This window comes from Mercenaria mercenaria, chromosome 18, assembly GCF_021730395.1.
Source record: "Mercenaria mercenaria strain notata chromosome 18, MADL_Memer_1, whole genome shotgun sequence".
Taxonomy (NCBI): Eukaryota; Metazoa; Mollusca; class Bivalvia; order Venerida; family Veneridae; genus Mercenaria; species Mercenaria mercenaria.
The window spans coordinates 35915652-35930276 of record NC_069378.1 but is presented as its reverse complement, the minus strand read 5'-3'; the positions used below and the strand labels follow the sequence as shown (position 1 = coordinate 35930276).

Below are 14625 nucleotides of genomic sequence, written 5' to 3'. Positions count from 1 at the left end.
AACCTTGTGACCTCTCTAGAGACCATATTTTTCAATGGATCTTCATGAAAATTGGTCAGAATTTTTATCTTGATAATATCTAGGTCAAGTTCAAAACTGGGTCACATGAGCTCAAAAACTAGGTCACTATGTCAAATAATAGAAAAAACGACTTCATACTCAAAACTGGGTCATGTGGGAAGAGGTGAGCGATTCAGGACCATCATGGTCCTCTTGTTTATTATTTGCCATAGGGAAAAACCGAAACCACTTTTCTGTGGTACAACATGGATGGTACCTCTAATTTTTAGGTGTATTTTGAAATATCTGTACCTTGTAAGAATTTTTTTTCTTTTTGGTTAAATTTCTTTCCTTTGTTGTTCCTGTCCTTTGGACTTAGATATTTTTTCTGAGGACCTTGTCTTCAAGTGCAGTGATAACAGGTGAGCGATATAGGGCCATCATGCCCCCCTTGTCTTTTGGATTTCACTCGGATATACTAGAGTTGTTGTCCTTCACTTATACACATATAGTGCTCAAAAGTTTGTGCAGCATATTATATTAAAAAAATATTTCACCTAGAGTCATGAAACCATGTACAGTGATGCAGTGATGGGAAGTGGGGGCACTTGTGTCCTATGGACACACATCTAGCTTTACCTAGAAATTCTGGTTGGTTTTTAATGCATTTTTAGCTCACCTGTCACATAGTGACAAGGTGAGCTTTTGTGATCACCCTTCGTCAGTCCGTCCGTCCGTGCATCTGTCAACAATTTCTTGTCTGCACGATAGTGGTTTCATTTATGATTTTATTTTAACCAAACTTGCACACAACTTGTTTCGCCATAAGATCTCGGTTCCTTTCTTGAACTGGCCAGATCCCATTATTGGTTCCAGAGTTATGGCCCCTAAAAGGGCCAAAATTAGCTATTTTGAGCTTGTCTGCACAATAGCAGCTTTATTTATGATTTGATTTTTACCAAACTTGCTCACAACTTGTATCACCATAAGATCTTGGTTCCTTTCTGGAACTGGCAAGATTCCTTTATGGGTTCCAGTGTTATGGCCCCTGAAGGGGTCAAAATTAGCTATTTTGACCTTGTCTGCACAATAGCAGCTTCATTTATGATTTAACTTTAATTAAACTTGCACAAAACTTGTGTCACCATATGATCTTGGTTCCCTTCTTGAACCGGCCAGATCCCATAATGGGTTCCAGAGTTATGGCCTCTGATAGGGCCGGAATTAGCTATTTTGACCTTGTCTGCACAATAGCGGCTTCATTTATGATTTGAATTTAATCAGACTTGCACAAAACTTGTGTCACCATAAGATCTCGGTTCCTTTCTTGAACCAGGCAGATCCCATAATGGGTTCCAGAGTTATGGCCCCTGAAAGGGCCAAAATTAGCTATTTTGAGCTTGACTGCACAACAGTAGCTTTATTTATGATTTGATTTTTACCAAACTTGCACACAACTTGTATCACCATAAGATCTCGGTTCCTTTCTGGAACTGGCAAGATTCCATTATGGGTTCCAGAGTTATGGTCCCTGAAGGGGTCAGAATTAGCTATTTTGACCTTGTCTGTACAATAGCAGCTTTATTTATGATTTGATTTTTACCAAACTTGCTCACAACTTGTATCACCATAAGATCTTGGTTCCTTTCTGGAACTGGCAAGATTCCTTTATGGGTTCCAGTGTTATGGCCCCTGAAGGGGTCAAAATTAGCTATTTTGACCTTGTCTGCACAATAGCAGCTTCATTTATGATTTGACTTTAATTAAACTTGCACAAAACTTGTGTCACCATATGATCTTGGTTCCTTTCTTGAACCGGCCAGATCCCTTAATGGGTTCTAGAGTAATGGCCCCTGATAGGGCCGGAATTAGCTATTTTGACCTTGTCTGCACAATAGCAGCTTCATTAGCCCACCATCATCATGATGGTGGGCTATTCAAATCACTCTGCATCTGTTGTCTGTCCGTCCGTCCGTTAACAATTTCTCGTTATCGCATCTCCTCAGAAACTACTGGGGGGATTTTGACCAAACTTAGTCAGAATGATGTATTGGTACCCTGGTTGTGTCCCCCTGACTGGTTCAACAATTGTTTAGTGAGTTATGGCTCTTTGTTTATTTCTATAATTTACATATATTTATATAGGGAAAAACTTTGAAAATCTTTTTGTCCAAAACCACAGAGCCTAGGGCTTTGATATTTGGTATGAAGCATCATCTAGTGGTCCTCTACCAAGATGATTCAAATTCTTCCCCTGGGGTCTAATATGGCCCCGCCCCAGGGGTCACATGGTTTATATAGACTTATATAGGGAAAAACTTTGAAAAACCTCTTATTCAAAACAACAGGGCCTAGGGCTTTGATATTTTGTGTGTGACATCATCTAGTGGTCTTCTACTAAGATTGTTCAAATTATCCCCCTAGGGTCAAATATGGCTCTGCCCAGGGGTCACATGGTTTACATAGACTTATATAGGGAAAAACTTTTAAAATCTTCTTGTCCAAACCACAAAACCTAGGGCTTTGGCATTTGAAATGCAGCATCATCTAGTGGTTCTCTACCAAGTGTGTTCAAATTATCCCCCTAGGGTCAAATATGGGGTCACATGGTTCATATAGACTTATATAGGGAAAAGCTTTTTAAATCTTCTTGTCAGTAACCTACAACATTCAAACAATAACCTACAACATTCAAATTTGGACCACATGTATGGTTTTGAGTGGCAAGATGAACCTTGACATGAGTTGACCTTGATTTTGACCTAGTGACCTACTTTCACATTTCTCAAGCTACAGCCTTCAAATTTGGACCACATGCATAGTTTTGTGCACTGAAAAAAACTTTGACCTTGACATTGACCTAGTGACCTACTTTCACATTTTTGAAGGTACAGGCTTCAAATTTGGACCACATGCATAGTTTTGTGTTCCGAAATGAAATTTGACCTTGATTTTGACCTAGTGACCTACTTTCACATTTCTCAAGCTACAGCCTTCAAATTTGGACCACTTGCATAGTTTTGTGTACCGAAATGAACTTTGACCTTAAGATTGACCTAGTGACCTACTTTCACATTTCTCAAGCTACAGCCTTCAAATTTGGACCACATGCATAGGATTGTGTAACGAAACAGACTTTGACCTTGACATTGACCTAGTAACCTACTTTCACATTTTTGAAGGTACAGGCTTTAGTTTTAGACCACATGCATAGATTTGTGTTCTGAAGTGTAATTTAACCTTGATTTTGACTTAGTGATCTACTTTCACATTTCTCAAGCTACAGCCTTCAAATTTGGACCACTTGCATAGTTTTGTGTACCGAAATAAACTTTGACCTTAAGATTGACGTAGTGACCTACTTTCAAATTTCTCAAACTACAGCCTTCAAACTTGATGCACATGCATAGTTTTGTGTACAAAGAACTTTGTCCTTGAAATTGATCTAGTGACCTACTTTCACATTTCTCAAGCTACAGCTTTCGAATTTGGATCACATGCACAGTGTTGTGTACGGAAATGAAATTTGACCTTGTGCTAGCCAGTAAGTCTTGAAATTTGGAACACTCAAAAATGGCACATTGGTGGGCGCCAAGATCACTCTGTGATCTCTTGTTTATGATTTGAATTTAATCAGACTTGCACAAAACTTGTGTCACCATAAGATCTCGGTTCCTTTCTTGAACCCGCCAGATCCCATAATGGGTTCCAGAGTTATGGCCCCTGAAAGGGCCAAAATTAGCTATTTTGAGCTTGTCTGCACAAAAGCAGCTTTATTTATGATTTGATTTTTACCAAACTTGCACACAACTTGTATCACCATAAGATCTTGGTTCCTTTCTGGAACTGGCAAGATTCCATTATGGGTTCCAGAGTTACGGCCCCTGAAGGGGTCAAAATTAGCTATTTTGACCTTGTCTGCACAATAGCAGCTTCATTTATGATTTGACTTTAACTAAACTTGCACAAAACTTGTGTCACTATATGATCTTGGTTCCTTTCTTGAACCGGCCAGATCCCATAATGGGTTCCAGAGTTACGGCCCCTGATAGGGCCGAAATCAGCTATTTTGACCTTGTCTGCACAATAGCAGCTTCATTTATGATTTGAATTTAATTAAACTTGCACAAAACTTATGTCACCATAAGATCTCGGTTCCTTTCTTGAACCAGCCAGATCCCATAATGGGTTCCAGAGTTATGGCCCCTGAAAGGGCCAAAATGGGCTATTTTGACCTTGTCTGCACAATAGCAGCTTCATTTATGATTTGATTTTAACCGAACTTGCACACAACTTGTATCACCACAAGATCTTGGTTCCTTTATTGAACTGGCCAGATTCCATTATGGGTTCCAGAGTTATGGCCCCTTAAAGGTCCAAAATTGGCTATTTTGGCTTTTGCAGCCATATAGAGACTTCATTTATGGTTTTATTTGATACAAACTTCCAAAATATCTTCAACAACAATAAATCTTGGATTCCATGACAAATCAGATCCAATCGTAGGTTCCAGAGTTATTTTATATCTGATTACCTCCCCTGATTGTAATAAATATGGATTTATATCAGTAAATACTTAAGGACTTATTTGAAATTTCATTATTGTTATTAGTTGGACTGAGACAATGAGGGTAGATAACTATGTACTGATTTATGTCAAATTACCTCCCTTTATTTCAAATTAAAATGGGTATATCTCCGTAACTTATAAAGATACTGATCTGAAATTTCATTTATGTCAACAGATTTATTTGGCAGATCCTTCATTTGTTCACTTATAATTTTTTTTTTTTAATTACTTCACATTTATGTTACTATAAATATCTTATTTTTAGTAACTTTTTTATTATTGGCCGTAGGGAAAACCGAGACCACTTTCTTGTGGTACAACATTGATGGTACCTCCAATATTTAGGTATATTTTGACATATCGATACCTTGTAAGACTTTTTTTCTTTTTGGTTAAATTTCTTCCCTTTGTTGTTCCTGTCCTTTGGACTTAGATATTTTTTCTGAGGACCTTCTTGTCCTCAAGTGCGATGTTAACAGATGAGCGATATAGGGCCATCATGGCCCTCTTGTTACTGTATCTTGATTTACTAAATTGATTTGACTCAAACTTGAAACACTTGTTTTACATTATCATCCACAATGGTGTTATTAGTCCCCTACTGGTTGAAAACCAGTTTTGGGGGACTATAGGAATGCGCTTTTCCGTCCGTCCGTCATTCCGTCCTTCCGTCCGTCCACAATTTCGTGTCCGGTCCATAACTTTGTCATTCATGAAGGGATTTTAATATTACTTGGCACAAATGTTCCCCATGATGAGATGATGTGTCTTGCACAAAACCCGGACCCCTGGCTCAAAGGTCAAGGTCACAATTGAAGGTCAATAGGGCTTTTTTCCTGTCCAGTCCATAACTCTCCCATCCATGAAGGGATTTCAATATCACTTGGCACAAATGTTCCTCATAATAAGACGATGTGTCATGCACAACTTTCAGAACCCTAGCTCAAAGGTCAAGGTCACACTTAGCTATCAAATGTTAACATGGCATGAACAGGGTCTGTTTCGTGTTTGGTCCATAACTCTGTCATTCATTAAGGGATTTTAATATCACTTGGCACAAATGTTCCCCATGAAGAGACGACGTGTCATGCGCAAATCCCGGACCCCTTGCTCAAAGGTCAAGGTCACAATTGGGAGGTCAAATATCAACAGGGCTATTTAGCTCGACTATTCGTAGAATAAGTAGAGCTATCCTACTCACCACGGCATCGGCGTCACACCCTGGTTAAGTTTTTCGTACCAGTCCACATTTTGACAAAGTCTTTTGAGATAAAGCTTTGAAACTTTCAACACTTGTTTATCATCACCATGTCCAGTTGTAGGCAAGAGTACATAACTCCATCAAGCATTTTGGTTGAATTATTGCCCCTTTTTGACTTAGAAATCTTGGTTAAGTTTTTCGTACCAGTCTACATTTTGACAAAGTCTTTTGAGATAAAGCTTTGAAACTTTCAACACTTGTTTATCATCACCATGTCCAGTTGTAGGCAAGAATACATAACTCCATCAAGCATTTTGGCTGAATTATGGCCCCTTTTGACTTAGAAATCTTTGTTAAGTTTTTCGTACCAGTTAATATTTTGTGTAAAGTGTTTGACATATGGCTTTGAAACTTTTATAACTTGTTCAGTATAATAGTCTCTATCAATAGGCAAGAGAACATAACTCTGTCATCTTTTTTGGCTGAATTATGGCCCTTTTTGAACTTGGAAATTGGTTCTGTTTTCGTATATGTCCATGTTTTGTCAAGACTATTTGACATATGGCTTTTAAACTTTAAACACTTGTTTATCATTATGATTTCCATCTGTAGGCAAGAGTATATAACTCTGATAACTATTTTGGCTGAATTGTGGCCCTTTTTGGACTTCGAAATTTGTTCAGTTTTTAGTGCAAGACTAATCGAAATCCACAAATACAGGAACATTTTTTGTTTAATCCATTTTTTTCTTTTGTCTGAAAATCTATGGAAATATTTTGAACCCATTCTTCAATCAGTTCTTCAAATAGTCGAGCACGCTGTCAGCCGACAGCTCATGTTTCCTGTCCGGTCCATAACTCTGCCATCCTTGAAGGGATTTTGATATTATTCAGCACAAATGTTTGTGTTTCCCATGATGAGACAACATGTCGTGCACAAAACCGTCCCTAGCTCAAAGGTCAAGGTCACAATTGGAGGTCAAAGGTCAATTGGGTTCTTTTCCTGTCCAGTCCAGATCTCTGTCATCCATCAAGGGATTACAATATTACATGGCATAAATGTTCCCATTGATGAGACGACGTGTCATGCATAACACCTAGAACCCTAGCTTAAAGGTCAAGGTCACACTTTGAGATCAAAGGTCAATAGGATTTTTTTCCTGTCCAGTCTATAACTTTATCATGCAAAACAGGATTTGAATATCAGTTGGCACAAATATTCCCCTGGATGAGACAACATGTCGTGCATAAAACCCGGGCCCTAGGTCTAAGGTCAAGGTCATACATAGAGGTCAAAGGTTAAATTCAAGAATGACTTTGTCCAGAGCATTTCTTCTTCATGCATGGAGGGATTTTGATGTAACTTGGCACAAATGTTCACCACCATGAGGCATCACCCTTGTTTTTAGAATAATACGTCCCTTTGTTGTTACTATAAATAGATTATATTGTAACTTTTTTATTACTGGCCATAGGGAAAAATCGAGACCACTTTTCTGTGGTACAACATGCATGTTACATCCAATTTTTATGTGTATTTTGACCTATCTCTACCTGGTAAGGAGTTCCTTGTTGACATACATTATATAGAATTTTTTTTTTTTTTTTTTTTTTTTTTTTTTTTTTTTTTTTTTTTGTGTTAATATAAATAACTTATATGATATCTTTTTTATACTTGGCCAAAAAAATTCCATATGAAAACAACTCTAGGTTTTTATATATGCAAATTTTAATCCAAGTGCTTTGTTATAACATATTGTATATATAGTACAATATTGTTTATACATCATTGAGAGATATCAGTTCATTATGTTTTACTGCAGTAGAGAAAATTAGTTGCCTTCCAGTAGGGGACTTTGTATTGCATGGCAATACTTCATTCACTTGTTCCAATGTTTTTTTCAGGTATTCCCTATTTCTTTATCAATCATTGAAATAGTCAAGTATGCTGGTTTCTCTGACAGCTGTCATTTCTTTTCAGGAGCTCGGAGATATGTGTGCCATATATGTGGTAAAGCCTTCGTCTTAAATGAATCATTAACAAGCCATATGAAGGTGCATCAGACTGCACCACTTCTCTCATGTGGTGTATGTGCAGCAACTTTTAAGTATGAAAACAGCTTAAAAACCCATCTGAAAATTCATTCAAATCTAAAGGATTTCAAATGTAAGATATGCAGTCGAGAGTTCTTGCGTAAGCGGACCTTGGAGGACCATTTGAAGGTGCATGAGAAGGGGACAGACCGTAAAGCATTGTTTACAACACCAGTTGAGTTCTGCACACTGTGTTCTAAAGGGTTTGCCAATGCGTATGGTCTAAAAAGACATATGAGAAAACACCGTATGGGAATACTGAAATGTTACAATAGATCTTGTGGTAAAAATGTTGTTAACAATCCAGAAGGTAGCAGTAGTGTCAGACCAGGTATTGAGAAAAAAACACACCAACAGAAAGTTAAAGTTTATCCACAGATAGTTGATACTAGCCAGTTGTTTGAGAAAATTGATCCAAAGTGTTTCATGGAAAATGATACAGAGATGACTGTCGAAGATGAAAGCCAAAGTGAACTTGATAGTTATACTGAGCCAAGCCAAGACATTCAGATAAATGATTCATTGTCTGTATCTATTGATTCCCAAACTTCAGCATTGCAGGCTAAAAATATTGTGACAGTTACTCGTGAGAGTGATGTTCTGAATATTGAACATGGAATGAAATCAAAGGAATGTGTATCAGATGATGGCTCTTGTTCCAGTTTCGAAGCAGTTGATACTGAAGACTTGGATGAACCTGCACCTGAAGAGTTAGATGATATCGGTAGTTTTACTAAAATGAGTGATGATATTGATAAATCTGAAGTAGATTTTGATGAAGTCAATCAAAAGAATAGAGATGGTGTTACAAAAGTAAGTAATGAAAAAGACAATGTCAAAGCAAATAACAAAGACTGTTTAAGTGATATAAATTTTAAAGTGATTGTGGGGAACTTTGAAAAAACATCAGAAACACTAGATTATGACAAAGACTTACTTTGCAAAAATAAAGATATCACAGAAGAAGGAAGTGATTGCCCACCATTGAAGATTGTTGTTGAAGAGTTAGATAATATTAAGTGTAATTTATCAGAAATGACCAGTCAGTCATCAAATGAAGAAGCAATACCGTTAAAACAAAATGTGGCCAGTATTGATTGTAAGGATGGAAGCAGCAGTAAGGCAAGTTATGACAAGTCACAAAGTTTAGTTTGCAAAGTTTGTAGTAAACGTAAACATTTCAAAAATAAGAAATCTTTGATATGTCACATGAGGAAACTGCATAAAGAAGACATTACTTGCAGATTTGAGTGTAAAACATGTCTTAAAACATTCTTCATTCAAACAGATTATGAAAAACATATGAAATCTGTAAGGCATGAATTTAAAAGTAATGCAAATGCTTTGGAATGTAAGTTCTGTCTGACAAAGTATGCCAGTGTGGCCAGTTTGAAAATGCATTTACATAGGTACCATACCTATGAAGATGGTAAAATATACAGATGTGATCAATGTGAAAAAATGTTTGCCTCACAGATTCTCTACAGAAATCATATAGATAGTCACGCATTAGGAAAATGTATGTCTAGAGAACGGTGTGAATGCAACATCTGTGGGACTGAATTTAAAACACGATGTTCACTTAGACGACACAAGAGAATTAACCATAGTGTTGAGGAGGATGAGGAATTCACGCTGTTTGATAATGAAGATGACTGTAATGACAGAGAGATAGGCAAATATGAAAATAGCACAGAAGAGGGGGAACAAACTTTACAGGGAGGAGCTAGTGGGACAGAAGAAGAAAACCCAGAAGAGATGATGAAGCAAAACTTTGAAGAAGGTGTGGATAGTGGACCAGAGTTTATGAAGGATGGGAGCTATAATATATTGTGGACCTTAATTAAAGGTCCGAATGAAGCAAACAGTGTTGATTGGAATGCACAGAAAAGTCCAGAAGCAAAAGAACGAGTGAATAATGTAGCTGAAGAAAACAGAAATGAAATGAAAGAAGAGAGTCCTCCTGAAAATCATAGAGAGCAAGAGACTAAAACAAATGTGAATGAAACAAGTTCTGTTTCAGTTACTGAACTGGATAAAACAGTTTTAAATGAGGAAAAGGAAAATGGTAATCACTGCAATATAGATAAAATCGAACAATCAGAAAATGACATTTTTGAAACAGACAGGTTGCATTCACCACATGTAAGAGTTAAAACATTCTTTAACAGCAAAAAATATGGTAAATTTGCGACAGCTAGATTTCAGCGAAAATTTCAATGCATAAAATGCTACAAAACTTTTCATATGATGTCAACTTTAAAACAGCACATGTTGGGACACGAGAAGCAACAGTCTGATCAACCAAAGTTGTTTTCCTGTGAGCTATGTGATGGAAAATACAGTAAAATGACACAGTTGATGATTCATACACATAAAGTGCACAGCAAGTTTTCGTTAACATGTAGTTACTGTCCACGCAGGTTTACTTCCTTGTCCTGTCTTAAATTACATAAATGCATTAAACTTAAGCAAATTAAATCAATGGATACATTAAAACAAGCAGGTAAAGCAGCTGACAAGGGAAATGGAGATTGTATGTGCAGTGTATGTGGTAAACAGTTTACAAAAGGTTTCCACAGGTATACATATACTGGGCACTATCAGTGTGACTTTTGTCAGGCAAAGTTTACTCAGTTGCATCATTTTAAAAGACATAAAATTAAGTCACATCTAGTACCTGAGGCTAGATTTCAAAAATGCTGTGGCAAAACAATTTTATCAAAAGAGGATTTACAGGTGCATATAAGTAGACATAAAAAGGGGATGCCTTTCAGATGTGCTGTGTGTTTAATGTCTCTTTCATCCAAATGTAATTTAGACAGACACCTTAAACTTAAGCACAGTGATTTTCGAAATGGTGATGGCACTTCATCCAATGAAATTTGTGATGAATGTGAGAAGACATTATTTCAAGACCAGTCGAAACTGGAGTCAAATGGTAAAACTAAAACACGTGTAAAATCTTATGACTGTGAATTGTGTGATGAAGCCTTTTTGACAAATACACGTTTAAAAACACATCTAAAAAATGTGCACAATATCTACACATACCTTTGTAACAAATGCCCTAAACGATTCTCAATTTACTCGAGTCTGAAACGTCATGAATCCATAAACCACGTGGATAGCAATAAAGTGCAGCGCAATTTTATGTGTAGTGAGTGTGGGCGCTGTTTTACTGCAAAAGATTCCCTTAGAGTACACATGTTCACTCATACTGGAGAGAGACCATACAAGTGTTCTGTGTGCACTGCATCCTACATGCAATCTGGTCACCTACGCAGACATGTAAAAGTTACACATGAGGGCAAGTTGAACTATAAATGCCAGTATTCTGGCTGTGATAAAAGTTTTTATGATCTTAGTGTGTTACGTGTTCATCAGAGATCGCACACAGACGAGCGTCCATATACATGCCAGCAGTGTCCTAGTAGATTTAGAACCTCAAATGCCAGGAAGACCCATATGAGGACTCACCTTCTGAATAAGCAGTTTGAATGTCATATCTGCTTTCAGGGTTTGACAACTAAATATTGCTTACAACAGCATTTAAAAAGGCATGAAGCAGCAGAAAAAATGAATCCCAGTTCCGCTTTATATGATCCAAATTTTAAAAGTAAGATACGACAGAAAGTTATTAAGAAAATGGAGGAGAAGCGTTTTGCCTGTTCCTTTTGTTTTCGAAAATTCACGACAACAAGAGGTGTGTATGCACATCAAAGAAAATACTGTGGTCAAGGAAAAGATGCAAACCATGGAAATAATGCCAGATATAATGTGTTAAACTAATCAACTCTGTAGGCAACAAGAAATTGTGTACCAAACAGCATTTGATTTACACATTTTGAATGTTTTGATAATTTTTGGAACTCTAAGTGTAAAAACTCTAGCATATGAGATGCATGCTATTGGTCACATTGCTGCAACATTTAATATGTTTATCTTGTATCTGTTTGGTCTATCTTCTATATACATGTATGAAGGAAAGAAACTTATACCTGCACTGAACAAAACTGTAAGTACTTGGCTGGACTATAGGAAACTGCTTAGGCCAGTTTCTTAATTTTATAGAAACACTACATGTACTATTATTAGCATTGGTAGGAAATTTGAAATACAGTTAAATAGTACCCTATCATATTTTTTACCTGCTTATGAGCCTTGTGTGTGCAGAAATTCCTTAAAATCAGCTTCACGCAATGAAAATTAAAGATTTTTTAAACAATTTGCTTCAGAGATTTGGTTTTCTTTCTTTTCTTGGAAACATGTCAAAGTTTCTTTGAAAATTATGGTACTTTTTAGCAATTAAAATGAATTTATTCACTGCTTTTGACTTGTAGGAATTTGATGCAGAATTCTTTTTATAATGCTTTGATCTTTTTTGACAAGAAACTAATTTTCCTCAATGGAAACTGTGTGCAAAAAAAGAGTTCTGATGTGTTTAAGTACAAAATTTAAGAAATAATATATCTCATTCTGTGATTTGTTGCTGAATGAAATTATTGTTTGGAGTTCGGATGTGAAGGAATTATATTATGAGGGCACAGCCCGAATGGTATAATAATGATTTTGTTCAAGAGCAAATCACTAAATGAGATATATTATTTTGATTCTAACTTGTTACTAAGGATTTTTAAGTACATCCATCAAATATTTATCTATTTCCCGTTGGTTTATTTTCCAGCACGCCGCTACGCAGTTTGACAATATGACATAATAATTGTGACGTCAGAAAAATGAATTGTTGTATAATAACACACAATTTTCTGCCTTCTTTTATAGGAAAATGAATCAGATCATGTTAGAATTAAGTACAAAACTTTATACATGTAGTATGCTATAATATGTATGTTGTTGCAAATTTATTTCATCTATATAAAAATACTACATGGACACTATCTCAAAATTCATTTGACCATTTACAATTTTCCTGGTAGTTTTTCATTTGAAATAGGAATAATTCAGAATTATAATACAAACATTTCATGTGTAACATTTCAGTATTTTTTATCTAACTATTCTAATAGTTACTATTGCCCCTCCCCACTGAGTGTGGGGGCTGTGGCTGTCACCCCTGCGTTAAGTTTTGTGCATGCAAGTACATAAAGTATAGTAAAGATATCAGAGCTTTGAAGAACTTATCCAATTTTTTTCTGGTGCCAATTACAACCCCTGGTACAAGTCCAAAATGCAACATTATTTTGTGAGCAAAAATGCTTTTGATATAGAAGAAACTGATAATTTTACATGCAATGAACTTGTCACTCCTATTTAACCTTGCGATAATAAATTGAAACCCCCCTTCACATTGTCTCTTGGGTTTATGAAACTTGAATAACCAGATCCAACATACTGTGATGACCGTCATTTTTATTGGCAAATTAGAGTGCCCCTTGTTTGATGCACAAAATTCTGGATTTAATAGGATTTGCATCAAGTAAACATAAGCAATTACTAAAATGATGTAATTTGAAACATACGTTTCGTCTATCAATACATTACCTACTACTGTCAAGCAGATAACCTTGACATTCCTATCTTCCAACATCACCTGCCTCAGTTTACTGACTTGATTGAAAACCTGGTTTAATAGTTTTGTGCGGGCAAGTGCTAACTTGTTTCGTCAATAAGGTCGTATAGATATTTGAAAACTTGTATTTATCTTTTCAAGACAACTGGATATTTGGTCTGTCAAGTCACATCACTGTACTAAGGTCCCATAACTAACTAGAATGTATCATGATACTTGGTTTAGAAAATTATTCAATTTACTTGGGACTTATTGGATATCCTGGATACAAGTTCGTCATTTTTACTACTAAAAGGTAGTGCGATTTATTTAAAGTTGCCACTGTGTTCGGGTATACTATTATTTTTCATTCATAAATTGACTGTTTCGGGCATTGCCCTTTTTGGACTTTAGAAATTGGTTTTTTTGGGCATGTACAAAGGCTGTTACAAAGCATCAATACGCTTTAAGAATTGATTGATACTTTACAGATGTAAACATGACCTCTCTTTTCAAATCCATAACTCCTTGACATGTATTTTGTAGGGAAAATTATGCGACAAGTTCTGACTTGTATTTGGTTATTTTCATGAAGTTTACATATCGCAAACTCTGCCAGACTGACAAAGTTACAAAGTTTCTTAGAGGTAATAAAACTATTGCCATGGATGAATTGTTCCATAACTTGAGAATGATTTTGTCCCAATTAGTCCTTTAATCAGATAAAAATCTTTATGATATTTGACTTTTGGTAATATTTCCTCCAACGTGTTGGAATATATTGTGATAGTGAGCTTTGTCTGTTTGTCACAGTGAAACCTTGTAATACTATCTATTCTTTGACATTTTATTGTGCCCACCCTCACCCATGAGTGTGGGGGCATAAAGATTTGTCTTTCCCGTCGTGCGTTCCATCCGAAGTTCGTGACGCCTAGCTCAAAAAGTATTTGATATAAATTATGAAACCTTACATGAGTCTTTATCATGATATGAACTTGCGCACCTCCAATTTTTGTCTGGCTCCGCCCCCCCAGTTTAAGAGTTATGGCCCCTGAAATAGTCAAAAATGCACATTTTCACCTTGTGACACGCCTAGCTCAAAAAGTTTTTGATATAGATTCATGAAACCTTGCATGAATCTTTATCATGATATGAACTTGTGCACACCTCTATTTTTTCTCTGCGCCGCTATAGATTATGGGAAATGTAAAAATGGCGTTTCGTACCGTGCATGCCACTCAAAAATTGT

At 36.3% G+C, this 14625-nt stretch overlaps 1 protein-coding gene across 2 annotated transcripts in view; it reads left to right on the top strand.

Annotated features, from left to right (window-relative positions):
- Positions 1 to 12860, top strand: part of LOC128550456 (uncharacterized) — a 53508-nt gene extending 40648 nt beyond the window's left edge. For both annotated transcript variants that reach the window (XM_053529540.1, XM_053529541.1), the window contains exon 7: positions 7752 to 12860. In XM_053529540.1, the coding sequence (XP_053385515.1) occupies positions 7752 to 11656 (3905 nt within the window). In that variant the 3' untranslated portion in view covers positions 11657 to 12860. The remainder of the gene's footprint in view (positions 1 to 7751) is intronic.
- The last annotated feature ends 1765 nt before the right edge of the window (positions 12861 to 14625 follow it).